The 25,962-nt window shown below is 45.4% G+C and overlaps 1 protein-coding gene across 2 annotated transcripts in view; it reads right to left on the bottom strand.

Annotated features, from left to right (window-relative positions):
• FGF12 (fibroblast growth factor 12) overlaps nt 1–25,962 on the bottom strand; it is a 215,369-nt gene that overhangs the window by 132,214 nt on the left and 57,193 nt on the right. Inside the window, exon 1 of one of the 2 annotated variants that reach the window (XM_057380611.1) lies at nt 4,370–4,472. The exons of the other annotated variant lie outside the window; for it this stretch is intronic. Within the exon in view, the coding sequence (XP_057236594.1) occupies nt 4,370–4,457 (88 nt within the window). The 5' untranslated portion in view covers nt 4,458–4,472. Of the gene's footprint in view, nt 1–4,369; nt 4,473–25,962 lie in introns of those variants that run through there. 2 annotated transcript variants of the gene reach the window in all.

Here is a 25,962-nt window from a genome sequence, read left to right as displayed (position 1 = left end):
GTGAGCCTGAGCAAAATATGTGCAAAAACAGTGGCAGAGAATGGCGGGCAAGACACTGGGTGTGAGAAGGAAAAAATGCTGACAACCCCCAGTCAGATCCCAATGCTTCTCAGCCTTGTGATCCACTCCCAGCTCCAGTTCAAAGCCACTGTTCCTATCTCCCACCAGCATTGCACATCCACACCCTGAGCGGCCACACATCAAAGCCTCTCTGTACTCTCTGAATTCAGCAAGGAACTGCAGGTTTCACTGTCACATTCACAGAGCTGTTGCTTCCARTAATGTGAAGCTGAACTGTGCAGTATTTGCTGTACACTGTAACTTGCTGTTTACTTGAATAAACAGCAGTGGGAAGATTTCCAAGAACTAGTATATGTAAATAAAATGTAGATGGATGCACAGATGACTGCACAAGCAAACTAAGGAGTGCCCGTTCTGCTATAAGCCAAATACTATTCCTGAATATGCAATTGTACCTCTTATGTGTGTAATTCCATTTGCATCTGCAAATGTCTTGCATGTGCAGACTCATTATGACAGTGCCCCAAATAGTCTCAGGGCAAATAAAATGTGCATGGGCAGCAACAGATTGGCTAATGGCAGAGGCACAGCCCAACCCTACCTACCTAGATAGAATGCTCTTTCACGATGCCCCAAATATCTAAGTTTGTGTTGTGATGCCTGGAGAAATATGAAGACCTACTGTGCCAGACATCATTTTAATTTGCCATAAAGCCAGCATCAATCAGCATATTTCCAGGAGCATCTCCAAATTTCACCAGTGTGAGACTCCCATTGAAGCCAAGCTCAGGATTTACTTTCAATATGAGCTTAATTTGTACTGAAGGCATCAATTTGCAAAATAGGGATTTAAACCAAGAAGTACTCCTATGAACGAGAATAGATCAATCTTTGGATACAACCAAACCTCTACTACTGAAAATACAGCTGCAAATGCATTGCTGCTAAATGCTGTTGCTGGTTGATGTGAGAAATATCTGTGGTTTTAGCAATAATGCATCCCACAGGACAGTTTTTACAGGAGCCATGGGGAGGGCAGGCATGAGACAGAATCACTCACAGAACTAAATAAAAATCCTTATGGAAGAAGACTGAAACGCTCACTGGCAGCAATCTCCATGGTGCTATTATGCAGTCTATGCATAGATGGCCTTTTGCATCAAAGTGGCCATAAACCAGGTACAGGTTACTTACCCAAAGTATTTTTGCACAATTCTATTCGAAGTTATAACAATGATACCAGTTRTTATTTAATGTTTACCTTGAACTTAACAGTGTAGTAGATATCTGTTTCACAATGTTGGCTAGGAAGCTAAAAGCAAAAAACAATATCAGGACTGGCAAACAACACCTCCTAAGCAAAGGGGGAAAAAGTGTTAGCAGAGAAAATAAAGAAAAAAAAAAAGCACTTAACAAAATTAACTATGGYTGCACCTTCAAGAAGGGAAACACCTCGGCACATGCAATACAGTCAGCTTGCAAACTCTGAAACTAAGATAACAAGTGAAGCACCTGAAAAACGATGCAGGAAGTTGCTGCGCTAAAATACTTGTGAAGAAATTCACAAAGGAATAAGATAAATCTCTTACTCTGCATTGCTACAAGTTAATTGCACTTTTGTGGTGGCTTGGAGACCCATTAAGCCCCATTTTGCAAGGTGCTGTTTAAACAACCACAGCCTGCCTCTGCACAGACTAATACAAGGCCTGCACACCTCCAAAGTGGAGCATAAGAAGACAACTGGCTAGAGTTGGCTAAAGAGGTGACAGGTCTTCCACAACAGTAACAAAAATCTTGCAAGTATTTTTGCTAAYATCACAACAAAGCTGTACAGTACTGTACAACTACCTTCAGTATCTCACTGTTCCTCTTTGAAGCATCTCGCATTGCTTTGGTCAGAATCAGGAGAGGTCTACGGCTCTGAGTCAGCACAACACACAAATATGAGTCTGACTTTAAACGTGTGCTTACATCCTTATGACTTGTTTGCATGAAAGAAAACATAGATTTGAGGAAGGCAAAAGGCTTGGTCAATCTGTCAGAACAACTTCAGAGGATCAAGGACATGCAAGTAGCTCACAACACTCTGTGGCACTGCTGCTGTGTTTCCACAGTCCTTCCACTTCCCTAATTTTATAATTCTTTTGTTGGTTTACATCTCTGACTGGCTTGACCCCACAGTGCCATGCTGGGCACAGCACTACACCTTCAGGGTTGTTGCCACAGTACACACCTGTCTCCTSGGGCATGCTCACCTTTTAAAGAAGTAGCAAGGAGATTTCTCCTCCAGCAGGCCCAGCCCACAATGAYCCCTTTATTGGTGAAAGCTTTCATTTTTATTGTGTATTTTTCAAGAACATAAACCCCATCCTTAATGGAAAATGAAAAAAATGCAGCCAAGAAGAGGGAACGTATTTYAGCATCCTGATTAAAAGCAACAGACCCCATCTGGGGCACTCAGGCTCGTGGTGGCAGTACCTGGAATACAAGCTCGGTTGGTGGAAACAACAGAAGATCATTCCCATAGACTGTCTCCTTACAGCACAACATCAGGAAACACAAAGACTACTCAATGTTCAGTATTCCCCGTCAGAGCAGGGGAGGTAAGAAAAGACTCAGGCACCACATACACATCGAGCACACTCCAGCACAGGATCCACCTGTAAAGCCAAACCAGCTCAGCCAGGAAACTATTAGGACACTCATCGACCTTYAGTTCACTGAAGTTACAGCCTAGCATGCCCCACGGCTTGAGCACCACCCCGCTTTCACCAGTAGCTTATTGTTCTCTTTACTGCTCCAGGTTTCCAAAAAACACAAAACAAACATTCACACATAACACTACAAAGAAACCTCCAGTATCGTTTTTCACTGAAAAGAGACTAATGTGTGCAATGCTTCCAAGTGCAGCCACAATTAATTCTATTTATTTACCATACTGTTCTTCAAAGCAGGGCAGATGTTTTGAAGGGAGTCCAGAATTCTCTCCCAAAGATTTCCAGCGTGTCCCCTGTTGCCATAAGCTTGTCAGAGACAAAAACTTGCACACACAAGTGTCATGGGAGGGAAGAAGTTACTGAGGCATAAACGGGTGGCCATAACCATTAACAGCTTTTCCTTGGCAAAGCCATAAGGGAATCCAGGCTACCTCAGCAACAGCGTKTCCCCAAGAACAGCCTTTCTCTTCAGGAGACAACACCAACCATTTGCACTGGCGGCTTGAGCATTTTTCACTGCTAGGAGCAAAATCACACGAAAACCCAGCACAAGCATTGGGAAGAATACTCTAAAAGACATCCTTGTAAGCATCCAATTAGTAGCTTCTACAGATGTTAACAATAACACAGGAATTTTTTTCCATAGGCATTTATCCAGTGTTGTAGAGAGGGAAAATCAGATTCATGGAGGAAACACATGTAACACAGAAGAAATTGTAGAAACACCGCTTAAAAAACTTCAACAAGCCCATTCTAAAATTCAGGGGTAGTACCACGCCAAACCAAGGCACTCATGCATTTATTCTCCCCTTTAAAAAAAGCACTCAGGGAAAGTGCTTAGGATCTGGAATATTGTTCAGAAATTCACCCTACTACACTTCCTTCCCATCCTAGTGAAATGCTCTCTCCCAGTAGGCTAGAAGCTGAGAGAGGTGTTGGGATTCTCCTGGCCCCTCACCAGGAGCAGGCAGGGATTTCTCTTTGCTCTTAAATATATCCCCACTCAAAACATTCAACAGCCTCCACCAAAAGAATACTGCGACATTACTACAACCAGAAACACAAAGTAACGAATGCTCTTGGTGTGGGGCCAGGCCTAATGTTGTGTGGGGGTGTTATCCCCATATTCGCCAGGTGGTAACAGAGGCCACAGTTGGGGGTTCCAGGTGGGATGGGAGGTACAGAGGTCCCATACAAAGAAAAAGGACCTGAGTGGGCTGCAGGTAGGATGGGGAACAATAACGCGGGTCATGTGTGCGGTGGAAATGCGTGTGAGGACAAAGGACCCACGTGGGGGYTCTGTGTGGGTGGGAGCTCCAGGCGGGATTAAGCACAGGGTGGGGTGGAGGCCTCGGGCACAGGGGGCCGGGCTGGGAGTCCATCGGGTGGTGATGGTGGGTGCAGGGGAGCCGGGTGTGGGGATGCCGAGTTAACGGGGACTCGGTGCCGGGGATGCCGGCGGGGTCAGCACCGCGGACAGCGCCCGGCCCAGCCCAGCCACCTGTGCGCGGCGCCGGCGAGGCGGAGGCTGAGGCTGAGGGGAGGCCGGCGAGGAAACGGGGCCAGCCCGGGCCGAACGGCGCCCGAGCGGGGAGACGAGGGCGGCGGGGACAAGGACGCGCGCTCCCCACCTGGGCTGTGGCTGGATCTCAGGCGCCTTCCACAGAGACACTGCAGCATATGCGAGCCTTTCTCCAGGAGAAGCCCGAGAATCCTCATGGATTTCACTTTGTGGCGCCCTCCCGCTCCTCGGAAAAGGACCGGCCCCGGAGCGGCCGGCTCTCAGCGGCGGGGCGCCGGGCCCCCTCGCCGCCAAACTTCCCGGCCCATCGCCGCGGCCCCGCCGCGCCCGGGGGAGGGAGGGGGGCCCCGCCGCCACTTCTCGGGACTTGTCCGCCGGCGGAGGGCCGGCCGTGCCGGGAAGCGGGGCGGGCTGGCTGCCTGGAAGGACGTCAAGCCCTAGAAACACGCGCGGCCGGCTCCCAGCCCTGCCCCCTGCCGGCACAGCCCCCGCCGGGCCGGGCAGCGCCGCCGGGACCCCCCCGCCCCTCACCGCCCTTCACCGCCCCTCTCCGCTCCGCCGCTGGGAGCCGGGCGGGGGCTCTGCCGCTTCTGCCCCGCCGCCCCGCACCGATCCGCCGCGCTCAAGTTGTGCGAGTCCCGGCGGGGAGGGAGGAAGGGAGAAGGAAGGAACGGAGGGAGGAGACAGCCTCGCCGCCCGCCCCGCCAGCACCGGGAGCGCCGTGCGGGGCCGGGCAGGGTCGGTGCCCGCCCGTGTCCCCAGCGACAGAAGGCACCACGTGCGGGGCACCGAGCGCGGCCCTTGCGGGGCTCCCGGGGGCTGGAACCACCGGACCGCCAACCTGGCCGGGAAAAAGACACACTTTTTATCTTAAATCACCGGTGGGTGCGGGTGCCTAGACAGGGGTGCTCCTTTATGAGCCCGCTATAAACGAAACGCTCCGTATTTCCACCTACAAAGCCCCCGGCAGCAGCATCCTGCAAAGGGCGCTCCACTRAAACTCAAGGTACCTTCTTTTTTACCCATTTTTAAACTATCACTGGTACAGCGCCGTAGACTCAAGTCTCAGTGTTGGTACTGCAAAGAGAAAGGTAGAGCACGTATTTCACATGCAAGGACAGYTAGGGAAAGATGCTCTCCTTAGAACTGTCTCCAATCAACACAATTACACAAARACTGGAAAGCACAGGAGCACAGAAAAATTCCTTCGACGAAACAGTACTAGCATAGACAAAAGCCTTTCAAATGAACTTTTCACCTGAATAAACTTTAATACTCCACTAAAAAGCAATTCCCTCTGGGACAAATTCCTCCTTACAGAACCCTGCACAAAGGTGAATTTCCAACTGAATTACCTTGAGCTCAAAAGCAGCGTTATCTACTCACACGCCACCTTTCAAAGCATTCTCTGCTTTTGTTTCTCTTAATGCATAGCAGAAACGGTCAGGTGTCTCTGACCAGCTCACGAGATGGACATTTTTCCAGAGAGTGCACTCCAAGATGTAACAGGCTTTTGGCCAATGCTTTACAGGGATGCAAGAGTGGGGATACAGACTTAGATGTTATCACCTAGGTCAGAATATTAAGGCACATAAATCAGGCATAACAAAAGAAATTCTGTTCAGGTGTGAGAATCTATCAAGCATTTGTGGCAAAACTAATAATCTTGAGAGCACCTGGAGTCTTTCATGCACTCAATAAATACTCCACAGTTTCAGTTTTACCCTTGAATAGGAAAAGGAAAACAGGAAAAAAGAAACAGTTGAAATGCTAAATGTTTCATGAAATGGAAGCTCTTATTTTCCAGTCAACTCTACTTCATAYGCTGAAAAACAGCACTTAGCTAGAAGCAAAGCCAGTGGCATACAGTTCAGAACTGTTAGAAGAAAGGAAGGTATTCCTAACTAAATCCTGGGATTCATGCTAAGMTCAGTTTTTGTTGTCTGCTGTAACTTGGGCTGAAAAATCATCACTGTCCTAATTTATAAACAAATTTAGAYGGACCTTGCACAAGCACCAAGTCAGAGCAAACAGCTAAATGAAACTGCCCTTCTTCATGTCCCCAGTTACCCAGGATCATTGCTCCATCGCATCCCTCAGCAATCCCTGCTCCACACCATCACACGGAAGATTACGTTGCAATGTTCGGGCAGATACCAAACTGAGACTACAGCTGTTACCTCTCCCCTTCACCCAGAGCTGTCCTTCAGTCCTCTGCTCTACCTCATCATCAGAGAGCAAGCCTGGAGCCCTGCTGGAACAAGGCCAGAGGAGGTTTGCACAGTGAAGCCCTAAAACAGAACTGGTGGTTCTCCGGTAATTGGGTAATAGCACAAAAAAATAATAGCCCTCTTTCTGCAAATGCATCAGCAGCATGTTTGAGATGAGAACAATTCTGGATGTGGCAGATCAAGGACAGTACAGTGAGATCCAAAGTCAAGGTGCCTCCTTGCTTAGCAGCCAACATGGAGATGTAAATGAGGGGGCTCTCATTKGGAGATGCCAGGACTGAAGTGCAGCATTGGCACGAGGGAAGAGTTGCCCTTAGATGTTAAACATATCAAGGTAACATGGGAACGGGCAGATTTATCGCATGAACATGCAAGGACAAGTGTGTTGGACATAATACAGATGTTTGTACGAATAAAAAATGAAAATGCAACAGGTAGCTGAATTTTGAGATCTTTTTTCATTAAAGTAACACAGTTATTATTGGAAAATCTACTCAGAATTAACCCACAAAACCACTAATAAAATAATCCTCATTTCTTAGGGGAGTTTCCATCACCTTGCAACAAGGCTGATAATCCAGCCTTTGTGGGGCACACTCCAAGGTGCCAGTTCCTTGGAAAGGTGGGCAGAGTCAAACCAGTGAAAACAAGGAATGTTACCTGACATTTCCTTAAGAAGGGCCTTAAGGACTGCAACAWGCACATGTTCTTTCAAACTGAGTAGGTTTAAGTAAGTTTAAACAGCAAAATTGAAGCATAAAAATGGCAAAGGAAGAACTGTGATGCATATGACTCAAGTGTTTACGTGCTACAAAATACTCAGTAATATCGTGTGCCCAATTAGGTAAATCTTAACCCAGTAAACAAACCTTAAAGAATTTGAAAAGATAAATAGAGCTGAYGTAAGTTAAGACATTGCTAGATGTGTTAACTCATTTTAATCTGAAAACAAGGTAAACCAAAAYAAAATTTATATCAGTGCAGAGGGASAGCATGTACCCAAATAATACYTCARTGGGACATAGTGGTGCATGAATCTCACATTRGCTCCATTGATGAGCTTGCACTACTAAATAATAATGCAAACAACATCTCAGAAGTTCCCGTGAAAATGCTACAGATATTTAAATTTTTAGCCACCRGTAGAACACAGGTATTAGAAATGATAGTGTGCTTGAATAAAAGGGATTGCATTTGCTGGAACACAAAGAAAGCTGTGAAAGCCTCACTGAGGTCAGAAGACATTTACAGGGAACACAGTGTCACGTGTGTTTCTCCCTTATTAAATTAAAATGCCATTGGCCTTCTGAAGCACTGAAGAAACGAGAATATGTTTAGGATTATGGAATTTAAATTAATACCTTCTACTAAAAAGAGGAATGTACTGTGCTCTGATCAGAGAAAAATAAGATGATTTAGCTGACAAGGCTCTTTGCTAGGTATTAAAATAGCATAATGTGTATAAGTTCACCAGTTACAAAAGCCAAAAAAGAAAGAAAATCTACAAAAGCTCAAAGAAGAGGCTAGCTAGGAAAGGTAATTTCCTTGTGTTCACACAAAGGCTGTAATAATCTTTCAGGGTGCTGGAGCCACGCTGTTCTGTTTTTACCCATACTGACCAGCCGTTCTTKGAACATTGTGACTGTGCACACACAAACACCTTGTGCAGGTGTGTTCATTCCGGTTGGTTGATTGGTTTGGTTTTTTTTTGCAAGTCTCTGTCCTTGTTGAATTTTCTGGCCAAACACAGGCGGATATGATGAGAAAAGGCCCATTAACCTCAAGAGCTCTGTCTGAGCTGGTGCTGATGCAGATCTTGGACCTTATCCCTCTCTCTGTAAATTTACAAAACTCGTTGTGCTCAGTGCTCGTTTCTCAATGCTCATTCCACCGGTGCATATGCGATCAGTGATTGCATGTTTTTCTGTGATGGCARAGAACTGCTCCACATCACCCTTTGCAAGACCTGTTTGAGCAAAATCTACCAATGGGCCAAAAACTACAGCCCTTTTCAACCACTGTCACCACTGTGCTGTCTGGMTGTTTCTGGTTACCCTTTTCCCCTTCTTTATGAAGGAGAGCACTGCTTACAAGGATGGATGGCAGGGTCTGCTTCAGAGACACACCAGACACAGCTTCTGCCACCAAAGCACTGCACAATCACACCACAGACAGTGGGAGCTGCAGCACCAAGTTGAGGGGTTGAGGTGAGCTGAAGGTCACACAATAAATTTGTGGAGAAGTAGGGAATCATCTGTCAGTCCTCATTCTGGTCATTCAATGAGAGGATTAGCCTCTTCCTGATCAGTATAAAATTGAATTCATTATAAGTCAAGGATTCTGCTGGAAACTCTACCATGGATAAATTATACCACACACCTCCTGAGAGCAAATAGAAGGTGAGACAGAAAAAAAAATRAAAGCTTGATTTTGTACATCAGATAAGAAAGACTAATTTCTTAGTTGCTTTTCTGAACAAGAGCGAACAGAAACCACTGACTCCAGCTCCTGCTGGAGAGACTGACTTGGTAAAATCTCAACCCCTCTCAGCTCACCAAAGCAGGTTCCAGAGCAAAAGAAAAGATGTGCCATAGCCTTGATCATTTAATAGGTTTATCCTCAGACACACAAAAAGCTTACAGTAATGAGCACTCAGGAGTTGAATTTCCTGACATTAAGAAAAAATCTAATATTAAATGTAAAGAAGGCTTTGTGTATCAAACGGCTTCAGTTTGAATTAGGAAGAAGTGGTTGTTCTGAATATTTTTCAGCACAGTGACACTTCTGAACTTCTAGGGCATCACCAAACATTTTGGCAGTAGTGTGACCAGCTCAGAACAAATATTCTGGAAAAGGGGCAGCCAGACACTGTTCCTTCCACCCACTTCCACTGCCCAGCAGATGCCCTCATGTTTCACAATGTGTTTAAGAACCCTTGCTGGATTTCTCCCCAACAAAATTTTATACTCATTTTTGGAAACCAGTAACATCATCAGCCTCCTCGCTATCTTTTGCCAAGGAGTTCTGCAGGTTAATCATGTGGCAGGAAAGTGCTTTTATTAGTTTAAAACTCCTTCTCGAYAGTTCCATTTAATGCTCACTCTAACTTATAAGGTGAGCATTATAAGATTATATTGTGAAACGGTAATTTTATGCTCTCCATAACAGTCATGGTTTTATACACCTCGGTCATATTTCCTTCCTCAATTGTTTCATTTCTGAAGGCACCTGAAAATGCCTAATCTGTTCCATCATACCCTGGCAGCAGCCACTCTTCACGCTCCACTGACCTTGTCGCTGTTTCCTGTGCCTTTCTAGTTCTATCACATCTTTTCTGAGACAGGATAACTGGAGCTGCACACAGTACTCAAGGTGCAAGTGCTCCAGGGATTTCTAGCACGGCAGGATGATAGCTCCTATTTGCTCTCTGCACCTTTCCCAATACTTTCTGCCTGCATCTGCTGAGCTAGCATTGCCAGAGAGAKTCACACTTTTTCTGTGGTCTTTTTCCAGTGTGGAAATGGACCATGGTAGCACCCCTTATCATAAGTGACCATAAATTTTATTTATATATATATATATGTATTTACACACACCACCCTACTATATATCTGGGTTTCTTCAACAGGTGCATCACCCTGAACTCCTCCCCAGTTCATACTGTTATTACTTCAGCAAATGCTCCATATCAGTAAATCCTTCTGCAGCTCTTTCCTGTTCCSTTCTGTTTCTCTTACTCCAATGATTTTGTCTCTTCTTCATCCCCTCACTCTTAAAGRCCCTTTAGGAGCATGTCCAGGACTGCACAGTTCAGTCCCTCTTCACTGGCAATTTCCCCACTGATGAGACCTGCCCTTTTTTTCCTTAAAGGAAACACCCAGTGAGGGAAACATTTCAGAAATCCAGACTTCTGCCTCACCTTTWCCCAGTTGCTCAGAGAACATTAAGGAATTTGGGGAGATGTTCCCCCTACAAGACCCATGCAGCCCCTTACCCAGACAACCAAACCTGACTGCCAGTCCCCACAGGWTGGGTGCTGTGATTTTTTGCAGGAGGATGTGGCTGGTGGCAAACCTCCAGATGTTGCCACATTTGTCCTTCAAACCTGAGAGTTGCCAAAGCACCTTCTAGGTGGGTTCAGGTCCCCTGCCAGCTGTGGTTGCTGTTTCACATCTGCAGCCCTTCTAAGGGAAAGCATGCTGCAAGGCAGATCCCCGCCTGCTGATCCCTCCAGGCTCAGGGGTTTTGAGAGAGGAAAGCAGATTAAAGGGCTGTAATGCAGCCAGCACAGGGAAGATCTGACCCACAGGGCTCCAGTAACTGAGGTTGTTAATCCATGGCAGGTAASAAGGGCTTTGCCTGAGGCATGACCCAAGTTTAGAGGGCAGCAGATCACAGTCGAGCCAGGCTTTTGAGGTGGGCAGCAAGCCAGCCTGCYGGCCAGGAGAGCTGCTGGGCTCCACACAGACAGCCCCCTGGCTCCTCTGCTTTCAGCAGGCAGCCACCAAGGCAAAGCCAGGGCTGGAATAGGTGCAGCTTCCAAATTCAGGACATGCTCTTGGCTTCCTTGCATGAAACGGAACAACTAGCAGGTCGCTTTCCTCGTCTAGGAGTGTGACCAATCCATCACCTCACAGGGAAAAGTTGGCAGGCTAAATAAAGGGGATTTTCTGAGGGTAAAAGTACAACAGACCGACTGTGCAAGAAGCCATCTCCCCTTCCCCTGCAGCAAACTCACTCTTAAGTTCCAGAGAGCATCTGAGGTAGGGAGCAGCATCTGTGGAAGCACGAGCCTCCCCATCTGCCTGCTTCCAGTGACACTTACAGAGCCTTTTACTGTTGTCTAGACCTGAAGTGTATTTATTCTGGCATGCTAATACAGCACATGTGGCACAGCCTCATCAAGACAAGCAAGTACTTGCCTAACCACCTGCCTTGGGAATGATGGTACAAGAAACGCTTTCTGCTCCAATTCACAGCTGCTCCAATGACAGCAAAGCCACTACCAGGACACCACAGTTCAGACCCTCACTTATTAAGTGGCCACCATGGCCAAAGAGTGGACAGAGACAGGTCTGAAAAAGATTTCTCTGGTAAAAACACTTTTCTGGAACATGCAACTCCCAGTGCCTGCAATGTAGCACAGCTAAGGTTCTTTATCAGACCTACACACAGACTTGTCCCTGCTGGTTCTGAAAGGAAGAAAATGACAAAAGCTAGGTATTAAATAATAATATTACAGCACAGCTATAAAGAGTCTATGTAGGTAAAGGAAAATTAATGTTTCAAGAGATCTGAAGACAGGATTTACAAGACCTTTATAAGAGCCACCCTTGAAATCCTGGTTTGTTAGGACAGACTTCCTGCTAGCTACGTTTTTTTCCAGGTGAACTTAAGGTAAGAAGACTCTTTGTCCGGAAAATTTCCTTTTCTGAAACTGCCTCATGTAGTGTAGTCCTCTGTAGACCTCACCAGAATGCAAGAGAGCTAAAAAAAAAAAAAAAAAAAAAAAATCTGTTTCTTTCTCAGAAGACACTATTACTTTGGGGCAGATACTCCAAAGTAGTAAAAAATAAATTAAAATTAACATGTTCTTTTCCTTTCAATGACATTTTTCTAAAGTATCTCAACTTYGCTGAAGTATTTTGACAATATTATGAAAATAAAGCTACAAGGTTTTGACCTTATCAAAATAAAACATTTCCAYAAGGAGAGTCAGACAAGTGAGGAACAGCAGCAGTGTTTGGCTGACAGGGTGAACAGAGAGGAACTCAACTCACTCCCCATTAGGCCACAGTCCCTACTGCTGTTCAGCCCCCTGCACACGGAAATACACCTACCACACACCAGCTTCATGGGATAGAGAAGATTTTTTGCTGTTCATACTCAGGACAAATGACGAAGGCAGTAGATATGATCAGGCTCAGGCCCTGCCAGCTACAAGGGAAAAACACTTCCTCCACCCTCTACTATAAGAAAAAACCCAAACCTAAGTAATACAATTTGGGGGTTCCTTTTTGCATTTGACTCATAGTCCAGCATTTTTTAAGGTTTCTATTGTTAGCTTTTCTGTGCAGCCATTAGAACCAGAAAATCTAAATACGCAGAGATATCATTCTTACATAATGGCTCAGGGATTTAAAAGAGGGCCCAAATCTTCTAAGAGTTGGCAACACCAGTTTGCAATAACCACACCAGTGACAGGTAACATGGCTGGCTCCCAGGGACAGGAATCATTGCTGACATGTGACATACTCATTAATGGCTTTACCCTGCTTCTGCTGAAAACACAGCAGTGCCAGCCCACAGGCAGCTTAGAGTGATTATCAGCCCCTGGAAAACTCTGCTCTCCTGTGAGAAAGTAAAAAATCCTACTTTCCTCAGCAGCTGAAGATATTTCACCTAAGATAGAATGAAAATTCTAGCAAATCCCATTCCAAAACATGCATAATMTGGCAAATTAGGGAGGAATAAGTAGTATTCAAATCAAAGATGAAGCACTATTATGTGAATATTGCCACGGAGCACAGCCAGAAAGAGGAAATCACAACAGACGGATGACCAATGGGTGAAATTTCAAAAAGGAAGTAAAATGCAGGAGGCAAGTGGTTCTGTGTGTGAGCAGATAAATCAGCCAGGCATTTCTTTATCAGCAGGGGAACACGCACGAGGCATTACCAGAGGCCTCGAAGGTCAAGCACCACAATGATTGTCTACTTCTCACAAGCAAAGTTCAAAACCTGGACCACACACACAGCACATGTGACAGTCCTGGCACAGCACAAAATGCAGCTCAGCAAAGCTAAAGCTGTAACTGCAGCAGCAGAACGGACTGAGGAAGGGTCAGAGAAGAGAGCAGGCAGCGCAGAAAATATGTTAGAGAGCTGGGGCTGCATTCTGACCTTCTATAAGTGATACTGCTCCATGAGGTCYGAATTTAGCCCATACATTTCAGGCACTGATATTTAATTTTTTTTCCAACAGTCACTTTAGGGATGCAAAGCTGAAATGATGAAGCTGAGCTGCTGCTCCGTCAGCATGTGCTAAGCTATTTATGAGTCACCAAAACACACCTTTTCTAATTCTCACCTTAGCTTGTGAATGGCACATGGCCAGGGTGCCTTCTCCAGCTACTTGAGAAAAGTCACCACAGTGTGCTGTGTGCCAGGCTGTTGGCAGAGCACTGCACTGGCTCTGCTGCAGGACATSTTTGACCTCCAGCCAGTCCTGCATTAGCCCTCAGCCCATTTACACCGGGACAGTCACAGACATTATCTAAACAAGTGTCACCCTATGGCAGCAATAAATTTTAGGAATTTCCCTCAGATGAGAAAGCTTCTGCAAAATCAAAAAACTTAAGTGCAGACTTGACTTGCCCAAAGTCTCCAGCGCTGCCTTCGCCTCAGATATCATTTGTGTCCCTGCACAAATGATCCTACCAGGTACAGGGGATTGCAAGTGAGTGGAACCACAGCCATCACTTTCCATTCCCAAAAAGCTGCATCCTGCAACTCAGCAGTGAAACAACAGATTCAAGGGGAAAAAATGTSCAGTTAAAGCCCAGCTGTTCTGAGCCAGTTCTCACATGTCACACATCCACATCCTCAGACCACTGACAAAATTATTTCCTTTCAGCTCACGTTTGCTTAAACCCCCAACACAGAGGCAGCTTCAACTATGCAACACTGGAGTTCATATGAATGTTCCTTAGCTCTTACATCTCTCCACAGGATCAGTGAGGCTKCCCCAAGCTCTACCTGCATATCTTGAAGGTCAGCCCCACATTCAAATCCCTGCACTCAGAGGCTTGGCTGATTCTTTCTCCACCACTTTGGTTCCTTCACTGTTATCCTGRTCCCATAGGGGATTTTCCATCTCCCACTCCCCTTCTCAGCCAGCTGCCGTGCACAGATTTAGCAGGATGACTCAGAACCAGGGAATGACAGCTCAACATTTTCCTGCTATAGAGCAATCATTGCCTATCTCCAGAAGGTCCTTGGGTCAGGACTGGGGCTTCTGCATGAGGGAGAGGGAAGCAATGGCTGCTTTCTGAGCAGAAAGAGACCCATTGCATGGGACCTCCTGCTGCTTCCCCCCTAACATAACAATCTCAATTTATCCTTGCTTAATTCTCACAGGAGCAGCTGGTTGTAAAATACAAGTTTAGCTCTTTGCTTTTCATGACAGCAGAGCCCCAGAGCTCCTGAGGTCAGCGCCAGGCACTCTGTAAGGCAGCACACGACACTGGAAGCTGTGAGCAATGGGAAGGCAGGTTCCCAAGGGGGTCTCTTGTGTTTCTCCCTGCTGAGTTACAGAAGTGTCACAGCCACATCATCTATTTTTCATTCCCCTGTGCTCAGTGTCAAGCCATAATGAAGCCATAAGGAATCCAGCACCACTCAGCAGAGCACAAAAGCGTTCTGGCTCAGCTCTGCAGGGCTGCACTGTGTAGTGAGCARTGTTGCAGAAAGGAGAAGAGTCTGACACCAAGAATGCTCCCCATTTTTACGTGCCACACTCCCAGAACTGCAGCCATAGCAAGTGAGAGCGAGGCAGGGCAAAGCCTTTCTCCTCGCCCTGCTCCCTCCATCACCACCCTGGGTACAGCRAGAGCTGTCAGGCAAGGCCACAAATGTCCAAGGTGGTTTATGTCAACAGCCAGCTACACGAAGGCAGGCAGGCAGAAGCAGAAGGATCCTTCTCAGGATGATGCTCTCAGAGGACAGATGGTCAAAGATAACTTCTGAAAGAGTGCATAAGTGGGACTCCTGGGTCTCCACACAGCTGCASTAACTCAGACCCAAGGCATCACTAACTCTGGCAGCAGGAGAGAAGAGCTTTGCTGCCAGAGCCCATGGATGTGCACTGGACACAGCACGGCCATGGGTCACACTGTCCATGCAGAGGAGCAGGCATCACTCACAGGGAGACCCAAGGATCTCTCCTGGAGCTTGGCCACCTCCATGCTCAGCACTCTGCCCCTTGGCAGAGCACCCTGGGCTCAGGCAGGGCACCTGGGCTGTCTCTGTCTTTTATCCAGACCAGAAGTGGGGACAGTTCTCAACAAGCACAGAAAGCCTGGCAGCCCCRGGCTCCAGGTGAAACACACAGTGCTTTTGATGAGCTAGAACAGACAACAGCTTTACTTGTACACCGCTGGGGGAAGCTTCTGGTAACRGGCCTGCATTAACACAGAATAAATTAACAATCAGGTACAATCTCTGAGCTGACATCTGCTCCAGCCTATGGCATAGTCAGAGCTAAAACTGGAACAGAGCAATTCCTAGGGAATAGTCATAGGGGAAAGCCTGCACTGGTCTGTCAGAGACGCAGGCAGAAGTGCTTGGATAATCTCATTTTAAAGCACAGTTCTGCTCTTCCCCAGCCTGCTTTCCCAGTTAGGTACTCACCYTGTAGAAAATGTTAGCCCATGTCTCTGGTACCCCGTAAGTTTTTCCACAGTGCTACTCTCACCCAGGAAGATTTCATGAAGGATGCCTGCTGAGGCCAATTACCATTTTTCTTGGGGRTGTTTACACCAGCTAGGATTGAGGGAAATGGGCATTTGGCCATCCTGCCACACAGCAGCTGCATTTGCACTGCACTTCACTGAAACCCTGCTATTTACATTTAATATTCCAACTTGTCAAAATTCCTCTTATTCCATATTACAAGTTTCATATTTCTTCACTATCCCTAAGTCCTCTTAAGATCCTAATGTCCCTSTTAAGATCTTACACACCAGAAAAATCATGCTGAAAAGAGAGATCAGATAGACAGGTGATGGTTCAGCCCAGGGTCAGGGTAGACATAAGATGCTGTGTGTAGAGTGGTGTGAGGCTCTTAATACATGACAAGAAGTTACAGAAGACAGAGAAGCTGCCATTCACTTATAAACAGTAGCCTTGAGCACTCTTTGATATTCTCATTGCTTTCAGGATTTTTCTACCCTCCATCTGCTCCTGAAAAACAGGAGAGAGTACTGGTGGCTGGGAACAAGCAGGAGCAACAAGGATGTCATTTCTGCATGTGCAGTACAGCAGTTTTATTGCTTGGGGAGCTCCACTGGTCAGCATGTGCTCCCCAGTCTTGGAAAAGGGAGATTAGGTCTATTCTGAAGGCTTTGGCTGATTCATGTTCTTTACACAAACACTATAGCCACAGTTTAAGCATCACATGGATTTACARAARYTTTCCTCTTTGGTGATGTAGAGTTYAGCAGCAGACTTTTTGCATATTTAAGGATTATAAAGGATACTATCTGTTTTTAAGGCTATGAGGCAATACTTTCCATGGTTTAATGGTTGTGCTGAGATGGGTCCTTGACTGCTGGCAGCAGTAGGGGTCACTGTAGTGTGTGTTAAGTGGGAGAATTCAACTAAAATAAAAATCTAAGGGAAAAAAAAAACAACAAGCTGAAGCATCTTGTGACAACTCACCCCAGAAGCCCTGTCAATCTGCCAGGACTGCATTACCCAAGAGCTGGGAGTGAAGCTAAACCATCCACCATCTAATGCTCGAGAGCTCTTTAACCCACTCCATCTTCAGCTGCTTTCTGTTGCTGGCTGCTTTTAACCTAGTTTTCAACCTCCAGAACTCTTCTTCCTGGCTGCAGCTTTCATTAGCAGAGACATACTCCCCATTCAATTCCTTCCAGAGATGTAGGCTATATCCCCAAAGTGCCTTTTTGGGAAAGTTGTCTGATGCAYTTGCAGCCAGAGGGTGCAGTGCCCTGGAAAACAGGGAGGAATGCATCAAAAGTGCATTTTTCCCTTCAGTACTAAGCCAAATCCCATTGGTGAATTTTGTAGATGGGATTGTTCTTTCCTAACCACTGCCAGTATTGTTTCTAAAACTGATGGGAAAGACTGATCTTTAAGGACATAGAGGGCTCTACTCCATTTCTTTGTCTCTTTCCCTCTCCTTTTAAAATGGAAGGTGATTCATTGCTTCTTCCTCTACTTTTTCACACCTCCATTGTTTCTCYCCTCTTATACAGGCAGCTGGGGAAGGAGCAGCTTTCAGGAAGTCCCAGTGATCACAGACAGCCCTCATCCTCAGCTTGYAAAGTGCCTTCTTGCTGAACTGGCAGAAATACTGTTATCCTGAAATACTCCTGATTTTCTGCAGGAAAATCATCTCCTGTTACTACACAGACAGGCTGTGTAAGGGGGAATGCAGCAGTTTGGGGTCCCCTCTGCTCACAAAAATGCCTGTGACCTCCCTTACTGCCTTSAGGATGTCAGCCTGCATCTTGTCTTCCTTCAGAACTAGCTGTGGTCTGACAAGATCAAAAGGGACATTGAAAAYAAAAGTGATTTTRAAGTGTAAAACAGYCCAGTTTAAGCCTTCTCAGTTTCATACTCTGTGCCATCCCTTTGGTCTACCTGGGAAGAAGGTACAAAGCTTTCAAAGGCTGGTGCACACGCTCTTTTTCCACAAGTGCCTACACTTTTATTGTCAAATGAGAAATTTCCCTGAGAGGGGGGATGKAAACTGTCTCCAGCCCCAAAGCCTTGAAACCATGTCAGCAAAGCACCACACTTAGCCATTAAGGACTGCTGGGGGACTGGATTTATCAGCTCAGACACCCTGGCTGTGCAATCACACAGCCTGCAGCCTTGAAGCAGACTCAGCCCAGCCAGCCCAAAACACAGCCCAAACAAGTTTGCATCTGGCTGCAAGAGATCTTGTAAGACATACCCATGACTACTGGCACCAGCTCAAAACACTTCTTTGGTTTAGAAAGCATCAATGCCAGAAGATAGACTGGGGATGCTGAACATCAAGAGCAGAGCTGTTCCCACACCAGCTGTGYACGTTAACAAATCCTCACAGTCCGCCTTGGCACAGACGCTGAGGTTGGCATTTCTGTCCCCACTCCAGAGGCAGGGACATTGCAGCAGGACAGGGATAAGCAGCTCTCAGAGCCTCACATGAGCAGCCCAAGGAGCTGCTGTTACACGGGGCTTTGCACTGAAGACTGTCAGTGCTGTGTGCTGGGCTCAGCACCCTGCCAAGAAAAGACAACACTTTGAAACCTGAAAGCCTGTCCAACACCTCCACACTGACTGACTGGCCCATCTCCTGTGGGGCTTTGAGTGGCTTTAAAAACACAAAGTTTGGCTTGATGGAGGTCAAACCACAGAAAAAGTTGGGTCATCTGCTGTCACAGCATATTCTGTGGGCGAAGTAACCMAAATCTACTGCTTCCCTTTCCTCTGCCTGAACCACAAAAAGCTGTTTTCCTTTAAGGTGGCTACAGCTGGGCTTACTGCCCGCCAGGCTTGTGGTCATATTCTCTTCTCAGGGCTTTGTGGGCTAATCCAGCACAAAAGGCACTGGCTGCTCTCCACTCCAAACCTCTGCCAAGTTGTGAGATAGATGGAGCTGCTTACAAAACGTATCATAAATTGAAACAGCGTAAGAAGCTAACAACAATTTTTGAGCTGAATGTAGCAGCCTACATCCCAAAGGACCTCAGCACATCTGATTTGCAAAGAAAAAAYGCACTCAAAACAACAAATGTTTTTGTAATTCAAGAGATCTCTTGTCAAACTCAGCCTCTGCAGGACTTCTGCAATAAGATCTYGTTTGAAAACCTGCATAAATCCTCCCTAAGTGTTTAAGTATGCAAACCCTAGAAACAACCACTGCAGACAAACACTGGGGGAAAGCACACATACTCCCCATCATGCCCTTGTATTGTTTCTTTCATGTGTCTTCTATTTGTGATTTCACATCCCACCCCACCACTTCTCAGTCAATAGCATTAACAACTTTCCACTGCTCTCAACCAAAGTGCTTCTCAGAGCTTCAGTTGGTTGATAACTCTACCAAAACCATGAGTTCTACACAGGACAGASCTCTGGCAACACATGGCTTCTCAAATGGACACAGCAACAAGAAAATCCAAGGCTGGAAGCTGAAACTAACAAAGCAAAGTTCAGAAGTATTTMATGTTGAAGGCGATAAAGCACTGGAAAGATTTAACAAGGTGAATCTTCCAACACTGGAAAGTTTTAAAGCAAGAGGGGATGTTTTCTTTATTCAGAGCTGCACTTCAAGCAGGAGTCAATTGAGGGCAGTCCTGTGAATTGCACTCCACAGGCGGTCAGAYTGAAAGATCACAAGAGCCTCTCTGACCCCATAACCCAGGAATTAATACCTGGGAGGAGTTTCTTGTAAAATCTTTCAAACTGCTGCCCTTTAAATCCCTACCTACAGCTTCTCTGCTATGAAGGCACAGTGTAAAATCAATTAAAGAGCAGGGAAGATGAGAAAGGGAAAAAACAAGAAGCTACTGACTGATGAAGGCACAGGGAAGGWTGACAGAGGTTTGAATACTGCCCTGCAGCAGGCTGTGCAGGATGTGCTCTGGACTCCTGGACATCATGGGAGGTTTGCTGTTACTGATTTAACTGGTGCTCACTTGGTGTCCTCTGCAGGAAGTAGAGGACATGAGTTTGCATTCTGCAGGACGGCAAAACCTGTGTGGCTCCCAAAACTATTATTCTTTCATTTGAATATCCCAACCAAGCTACGTTTGTGATTACAACTGGAGATCAAAAAGAGAGTGCATACGAACAACAGGGGGGAAAAAAAGCCAAAACAAAACAGAAATGCAACCAAAAAAAAAAAAAAAMAAAAAAACCCAAATAAAAAGCTGMTGTTTCRTTATTATTATACTGCTGCTTTGGAACCAGAGAAAATATAAACCTCCATCAGCAGATCGAGGTTCTTCAATGCAGCTCAAAAAGTTGGCAGGGGATTGYACAAGGAATGGAAACTAGACTGCATAGATCCTCAGGAAGCCACCAGAGGGTAGCAAAGCATTTTAGAGAGCAGCTGACAGAAGCCCAGGCAAAGCGGTGTGATCTGTACCTGCATCWCCCTCCTTGCTTTCCGGCTGCTGTTTCAGTTATTCAATATACATTTTTATTCATTCTATCCATTCCGTTTTCAAAATTCTGCTTTCTTCGCAGATGAGAAGGAAAATTTACACTTTAATTATTCCTACCCTTCATGGAAAGAAGCTTGTTTCTCCYTTATTTTCTTCTTAAGTGTCTGCAYCCSTCCCTGGSCAGCTCTCCCMTGCAGCAGTGGGCAGCAAGCCGTGTCATGTGGGGATGGTTCAGGGGTGGGGGATCGCCKGATGGGGAGGGATGAGGAGGGGAAGGGGTCAGGAGGGCAAACAGCTGCTTCCAGCAGTTTTGGGAAACTGGTTACACCACTAACTCCTCACATTAGGAGTCTGGATCACCCTGACAGCCTTGCTAGTGCAGCTTGGTAACACTCAAACTGAATTGTTGATGGCCAGTTCTGAGGTTTTGACTCTTTCAAAGCTGTGAAAAGTACAGGAGAGGAAGAGACAAAGTTCTTGTAACTCTTTCCTAGCCTCTCAGTCCCCATTCTCCACCCTGCAGATTTCCACTCCATTACAAGGAAAGCCCTCAGCTCCACAAACACCTTAAAAAGCCAATAAACCAACCTCATCCTGATCCCCACACGTGCTATCTGCTGAGCGTAAGAGTAGGAAAACTCCCAATAACTTTTTTTTTTTTTTTTTAAATTACTATTTTATTTTAAGATTCCTGTGTGTTAAGTCTCAAGCCAGGAGGCAAGGAGTCCTGTTGCCCTGCTCTGGGAAGCTTTTATGGAGAAAGGAGACCAGACAGGAGCTCAGGGGAGGGGGTGGGGGGAAGAAGAGTCTGGCTTTTAAATAGCTAACTTTTTCAWGCACAGTCTGCAGGAACCAAAAATAGTTCCTGAATATTTCAGCAAATCATTCCCAATAATTAAAATTGTGATGTGTTTTCTGTCAATCCCAAATGCAGTGAAAGCCTTCAGATATATTATTCACTACAAATTATTCATCCAGCTGCACTTGCAGAGTTGAAAATTTCCGTTCACTTAGACCTAAGCGCAAAGAAACCCTCCAGCCCCTAAATCCCAAATTATTTCATATCTACCCATTGCTAAAAATATAACAAATTAACCTTCCCTGATCTATCCTTTTACTTATGACAGGTATGTCCCAAACAGGAGGTGAGCACTGTAGCGCAGCTGACACTGCACTGTTTATTAAGTTTTAAGTGTTCAGTGCAGCTGCTTTCAGTTTCTATCACAGAAGGAAGTCACTAAACACATTTTCCACAAACTGCACTCCCAGTTGGAATATCCCATTTGCCCCACTCAGGTGCTGTACCAAACCTGAGGATCAGCCTTTTACCACATTGTCAGGAAGCAATGAGAGGTAGAGGAAAGGCTCTTGCAGACTTCCAGTTCTTGGGGAAACTTCTGCCTCTGCAGAGAACTTGATTATCAGTTCTGCTCCACCAGTAATACACACCTTTGCTCACAGGCTCCCCAAAACAGACTCCAAAGCTAAAGACATCAGAAGCATCACCTTCTTGTAGAGCTATGAAAAACACGTGGCATCATTGCAATCCAGCCCAGCAGCTCACTCCTCCATCACAGTCTCTGCATGAATTACAAATGGGAAGCAGCAGACACTCAGCACAAGAGCACACTGGGGGCAAAATCAATTTACAGACCTTTTTAAAGAAAGTGCCCAATATGTAAGGGTGTTTACRTTCTCTTGTAGCTGAGGTCAGGAGACCTCAAGGGGACACATTTTGGAAGCATTGAGCATCCTTGATAGACTAGTCAGAGCAGGGGCATCTCAGTTTGAGATTCTCCAGCTGTCCAATATGTCTGGACATTTAATATAAATTAATCTATTATTACAAATCATTCAACCAAGTTCTCCTTGACCTGCAGTCTGAGACATCCTGGGACAAGACTGGGAGCTAAAACAGGCCCTTCCTCAGTCTGTTTGAAGATACAACTGTGAAGAGATATAACTTCTCCTCATGATTAAAAGGAACGATGTCCCAGGAACCACAGGAGGATCACAAACATTCCTCTCTGGAAAAGACTGGAGATATGAGGAAACATCACGCTGAAGTCACAGTTCCCCGTTGAGCACTTCTCCTCCTCCTCAGTGACGTGTGGCACTGTCATTCCAGAATGTCACCTTGATGGAGAGAACAACTTCTTGAGAGGAGTCATCAGCCTGGAGCAACAAAAGGCACCTCCTTCAGAGAYCCACCCACAGAAGTGTGCGAGGCCAGGACAATAACGTCACGTCAGGGCGTAATTAAAACTCCTGAGTAGCTACAGATCCTCATTGACAGCCTTTTATGTAATGACTGAACGCAATTAAGGTGAGRACCCTCCCCATACTGCCATGTGTGCACAAACATACAAMCACCACAGCGATGGAAAGRAGCCTCAGCTCAGGGAACAAGAAAYCCAGMCAGAWKTCCTGAGCCCTTYTCCAGCCTTGCTGCTCCTGACTTCTTCAGGACATTGCATCAATCCCTGAAGGCAGGGACGAGGCCAGAAGGTGCTTGTACATTAATAAATCCTCCTTGCCCAGTGAATGCCCTTTCTTGGCAAAACACTCCCTTTCTATAGAAGATCAAACATGTGTTACTGCACAACTGACTGGCAATTTTACAGCACAAGCTTGGACTGGCTTTCTGGGGGCACAGAGACATGAGACAAGGGAGATATTGACAATGTCCAAGTAAACAAACAAACAAAWAAAAATAATAAAAACAAAAGCTATCTGCTTTCTCACACAAGAAGCATCCACTCTTAGAAGCCTATTTTTTCCTAAACTCTTTAATTCTTGCAGGGTCAAAGTAGATAATCAATAGTAGGCAGGGAAGGATGATCAAATCAACAGAAAGAGAAGAGTTAAACTCAAGTTGACAYGACAGAAGTTGCACAGAAGTGCTGTGGGAAGACAAAGGCATTCATATTCAGATCTGAATTAGTGAGAACTATATGAAATCTGGACCAAAGKATAATAAAAGCAAAAGCCTGCTAGCAGTGGTTAGATTGCATGTGTTCTCATGGAGTCTGGGTGACTCAGACAGCGAGGTTTTCACAAAGTGTTTAGAACAAGCCTCAGTAAAGACAATGCTGCAATGCAACACACAGCACTCCTACTCATCACACCTGTCCCATTCAGCCTTTGACCTGTCCAGCAAACAGTGGCACAAGAGCTAAAACCTGCAACAAAGCACAGCTCAGCCATGTGGACCAGCAGACATAGACGAGTCGTGAGGGCCAGAGACTGACATTGTAAGCTCTTTGGGAATCCTTTCCTGTAAAACTTGTAAGATCTCATCATAATGGAARTTAGCTTACCAGGAATGTCCCAAAACACACAGCAAGAAGACAGCCCATTCAATTATTTTAGTCTCTGCACCTTTGCATCATTGTACTAATAAGGATTCTCCAAGTAAARCTCCTACCACCAACTTACATCCAGTTCTAGACTCACTTTTCACTCACGTTTGTCTGCAGGCTGTACCAGCTCTGCCTGCACTGGTGCTACATCTGCCCACACTAACATGAACATCCTACATTTCGTGGAGAGACTGAAATGGCACTAAACAYCAGTGCTTGGCAACTGAACTTCACCCATAAAGTCTTTTTGGACAGGCCTAGTTTTGCCTTAACTCAGACAACATGCAGCTGAAGCCTTTTTTTGCCAGCAAAAGCTCTTGCTAAAAGCCTTGTGTCAGGCTGGACAGTGAAATGAGAGGGACCTTGCAAAGCTTGTTTCTTTATGACATTCTCTACAAAAATATGACATTAGGCCTGAGTTCCTTTCCAACCAGCTAGGAAGAAGTACAGTAGTTTGGCTGAGGCAAAATGCTCACATTTCTCACTAAGAGAAACTGTGAGAAAATGCATTTGCAGAGCATGCGGTATAACAGGAAAGGATTGATCAGATTACCTAGAGAACTGATACTTGCCTCTACTAAAACTCTATTTCTGTTCAAAGCCCTGCTTGCAAATTCTGAGAGGAGATAATACAGGATTTTCTTAGGGTATTTCAGATTAAATGCTGCATAAGAAATGCAGTAGCTTCAAAAATACCGTATCTATAAGCTTCTGATTCACACATTTGCCATTCGGGGATATTAGGTATGATTCYATTTTTTAATGAAGATATAAAACATCAGAAGGGGGGRRAAAAAAAAACCCCAATTCACAATTGTATCTGTGGAGTTTAGTGTGCAGCAGCTCCAGGTTCCACAATAACATCCTGCTGTGAGAGTGCTTTCAGCAGCAGCCCTGAGTGSATTCACATCAAGCAGTGGGGAAGGCACAGGCTGAGACAGATGACACCCAAAGCGCTTCTAATGCATTAAAACCTTTTTGTCTTAGAYTGATCCCATCTCAGATATGCTGAGTGTTCAGTCTCTTCTTTTTCTGGCTGATTTAATTATAACTTTCCAACTGGTAAAAACCGTGATGTGAAGCTTTGTAAATGAGCATTTTAAAGAGAAAGTGGGATAGAAAAAGACTTAAATCAAAAATTTGGGGGTAAAACACATTGTCTACATCCACACAGTTTAACAGTCTCAAACAGGCAGAAGGCTCTGCATCACTTGAAATGTGAGTTACAGTTTAACCTCTGACCACCCAAGCCACTGAGCCCGTCTGGCACACAATGTGGTGGGCATAAAACKGACCCAAAGCACCCATAGAAAACACCTCCTGCTTGCACTGTTTTCACAGTCCCAGACCCCACATCTACATGAATAAAGTGTGTCAAAATTCCCTTCACACCTCCCACCACTCCTTTTCCMTAGGTCCCAATTTTGCTTCAGGAGGTTTTCCAGAACAGGTTTTTTTTTGTTTTTTTTTCCCCCAAATATCTGTTTGTGCAAGCAACCATTTTCTTGCGCTTTCTTATTCAAGGGTGAACTTAAAAGAGCAAAGGCTGCTCTTYCATAATGCACCATCTTCCTGAACAGACCAAACAAGGTCTCAATGAAAGACCACAAGCTTTTATTCATACCCATCGACCTACCAATAATGCACTGAGAATAACCACAAGAAATAAGGAGCTTGCCACCCTTGAAACCTTCCTGAGTGCCTTTCAGAGAWGTGGCATATTCCCTTACACAAGTATTGGTCTTCAAAGCACAGTATAAATTATTTGGGGTGTGAGACAATGGGGATGGCATCTTTAGAAATGCATGTTCAAAGAGATTAAGAAAGGTGATGGAGCATGACAGCCACAGAGATTTTTTTTCCTATTTCTCAATGGAGACAGAATTAATTGACTCATCTTAGTACAGTACGACAGTTGGTCCAAAACATTACACCTATAATTGCTTTTTTTCTAAGCTGTATACTTTACATGTAGAAAGAGAGCATAGAGATAAACACAGAAAAAGTTAATCATTTTATGGCCCCAACTCAGACTTTTTTCCTTCAGCAGACGTARGCATGCAAAGTGGGATCCCAATTTAACCAAGAGCCAACCTTGGCATCAAACAAGTGCTGATACAACCATATGGTTTGAAAGAGTTTTCTCTCCTTCTGCTAAGTACCACCTCACATCTTRTAGAGGACGTGCCTTACTCCATTATCTGCA

This window comes from Malurus melanocephalus, unplaced genomic scaffold (assembly GCF_030028575.1).
Source record: "Malurus melanocephalus ecotype Western Australia unplaced genomic scaffold, MMel_1.1 scaffold_464, whole genome shotgun sequence".
Taxonomy (NCBI): Eukaryota; Metazoa; Chordata; class Aves; order Passeriformes; family Maluridae; genus Malurus; species Malurus melanocephalus.
Note: the sequence above shows the minus strand (reverse complement) of the source record. Positions and strands in the feature narration are given on the sequence as shown.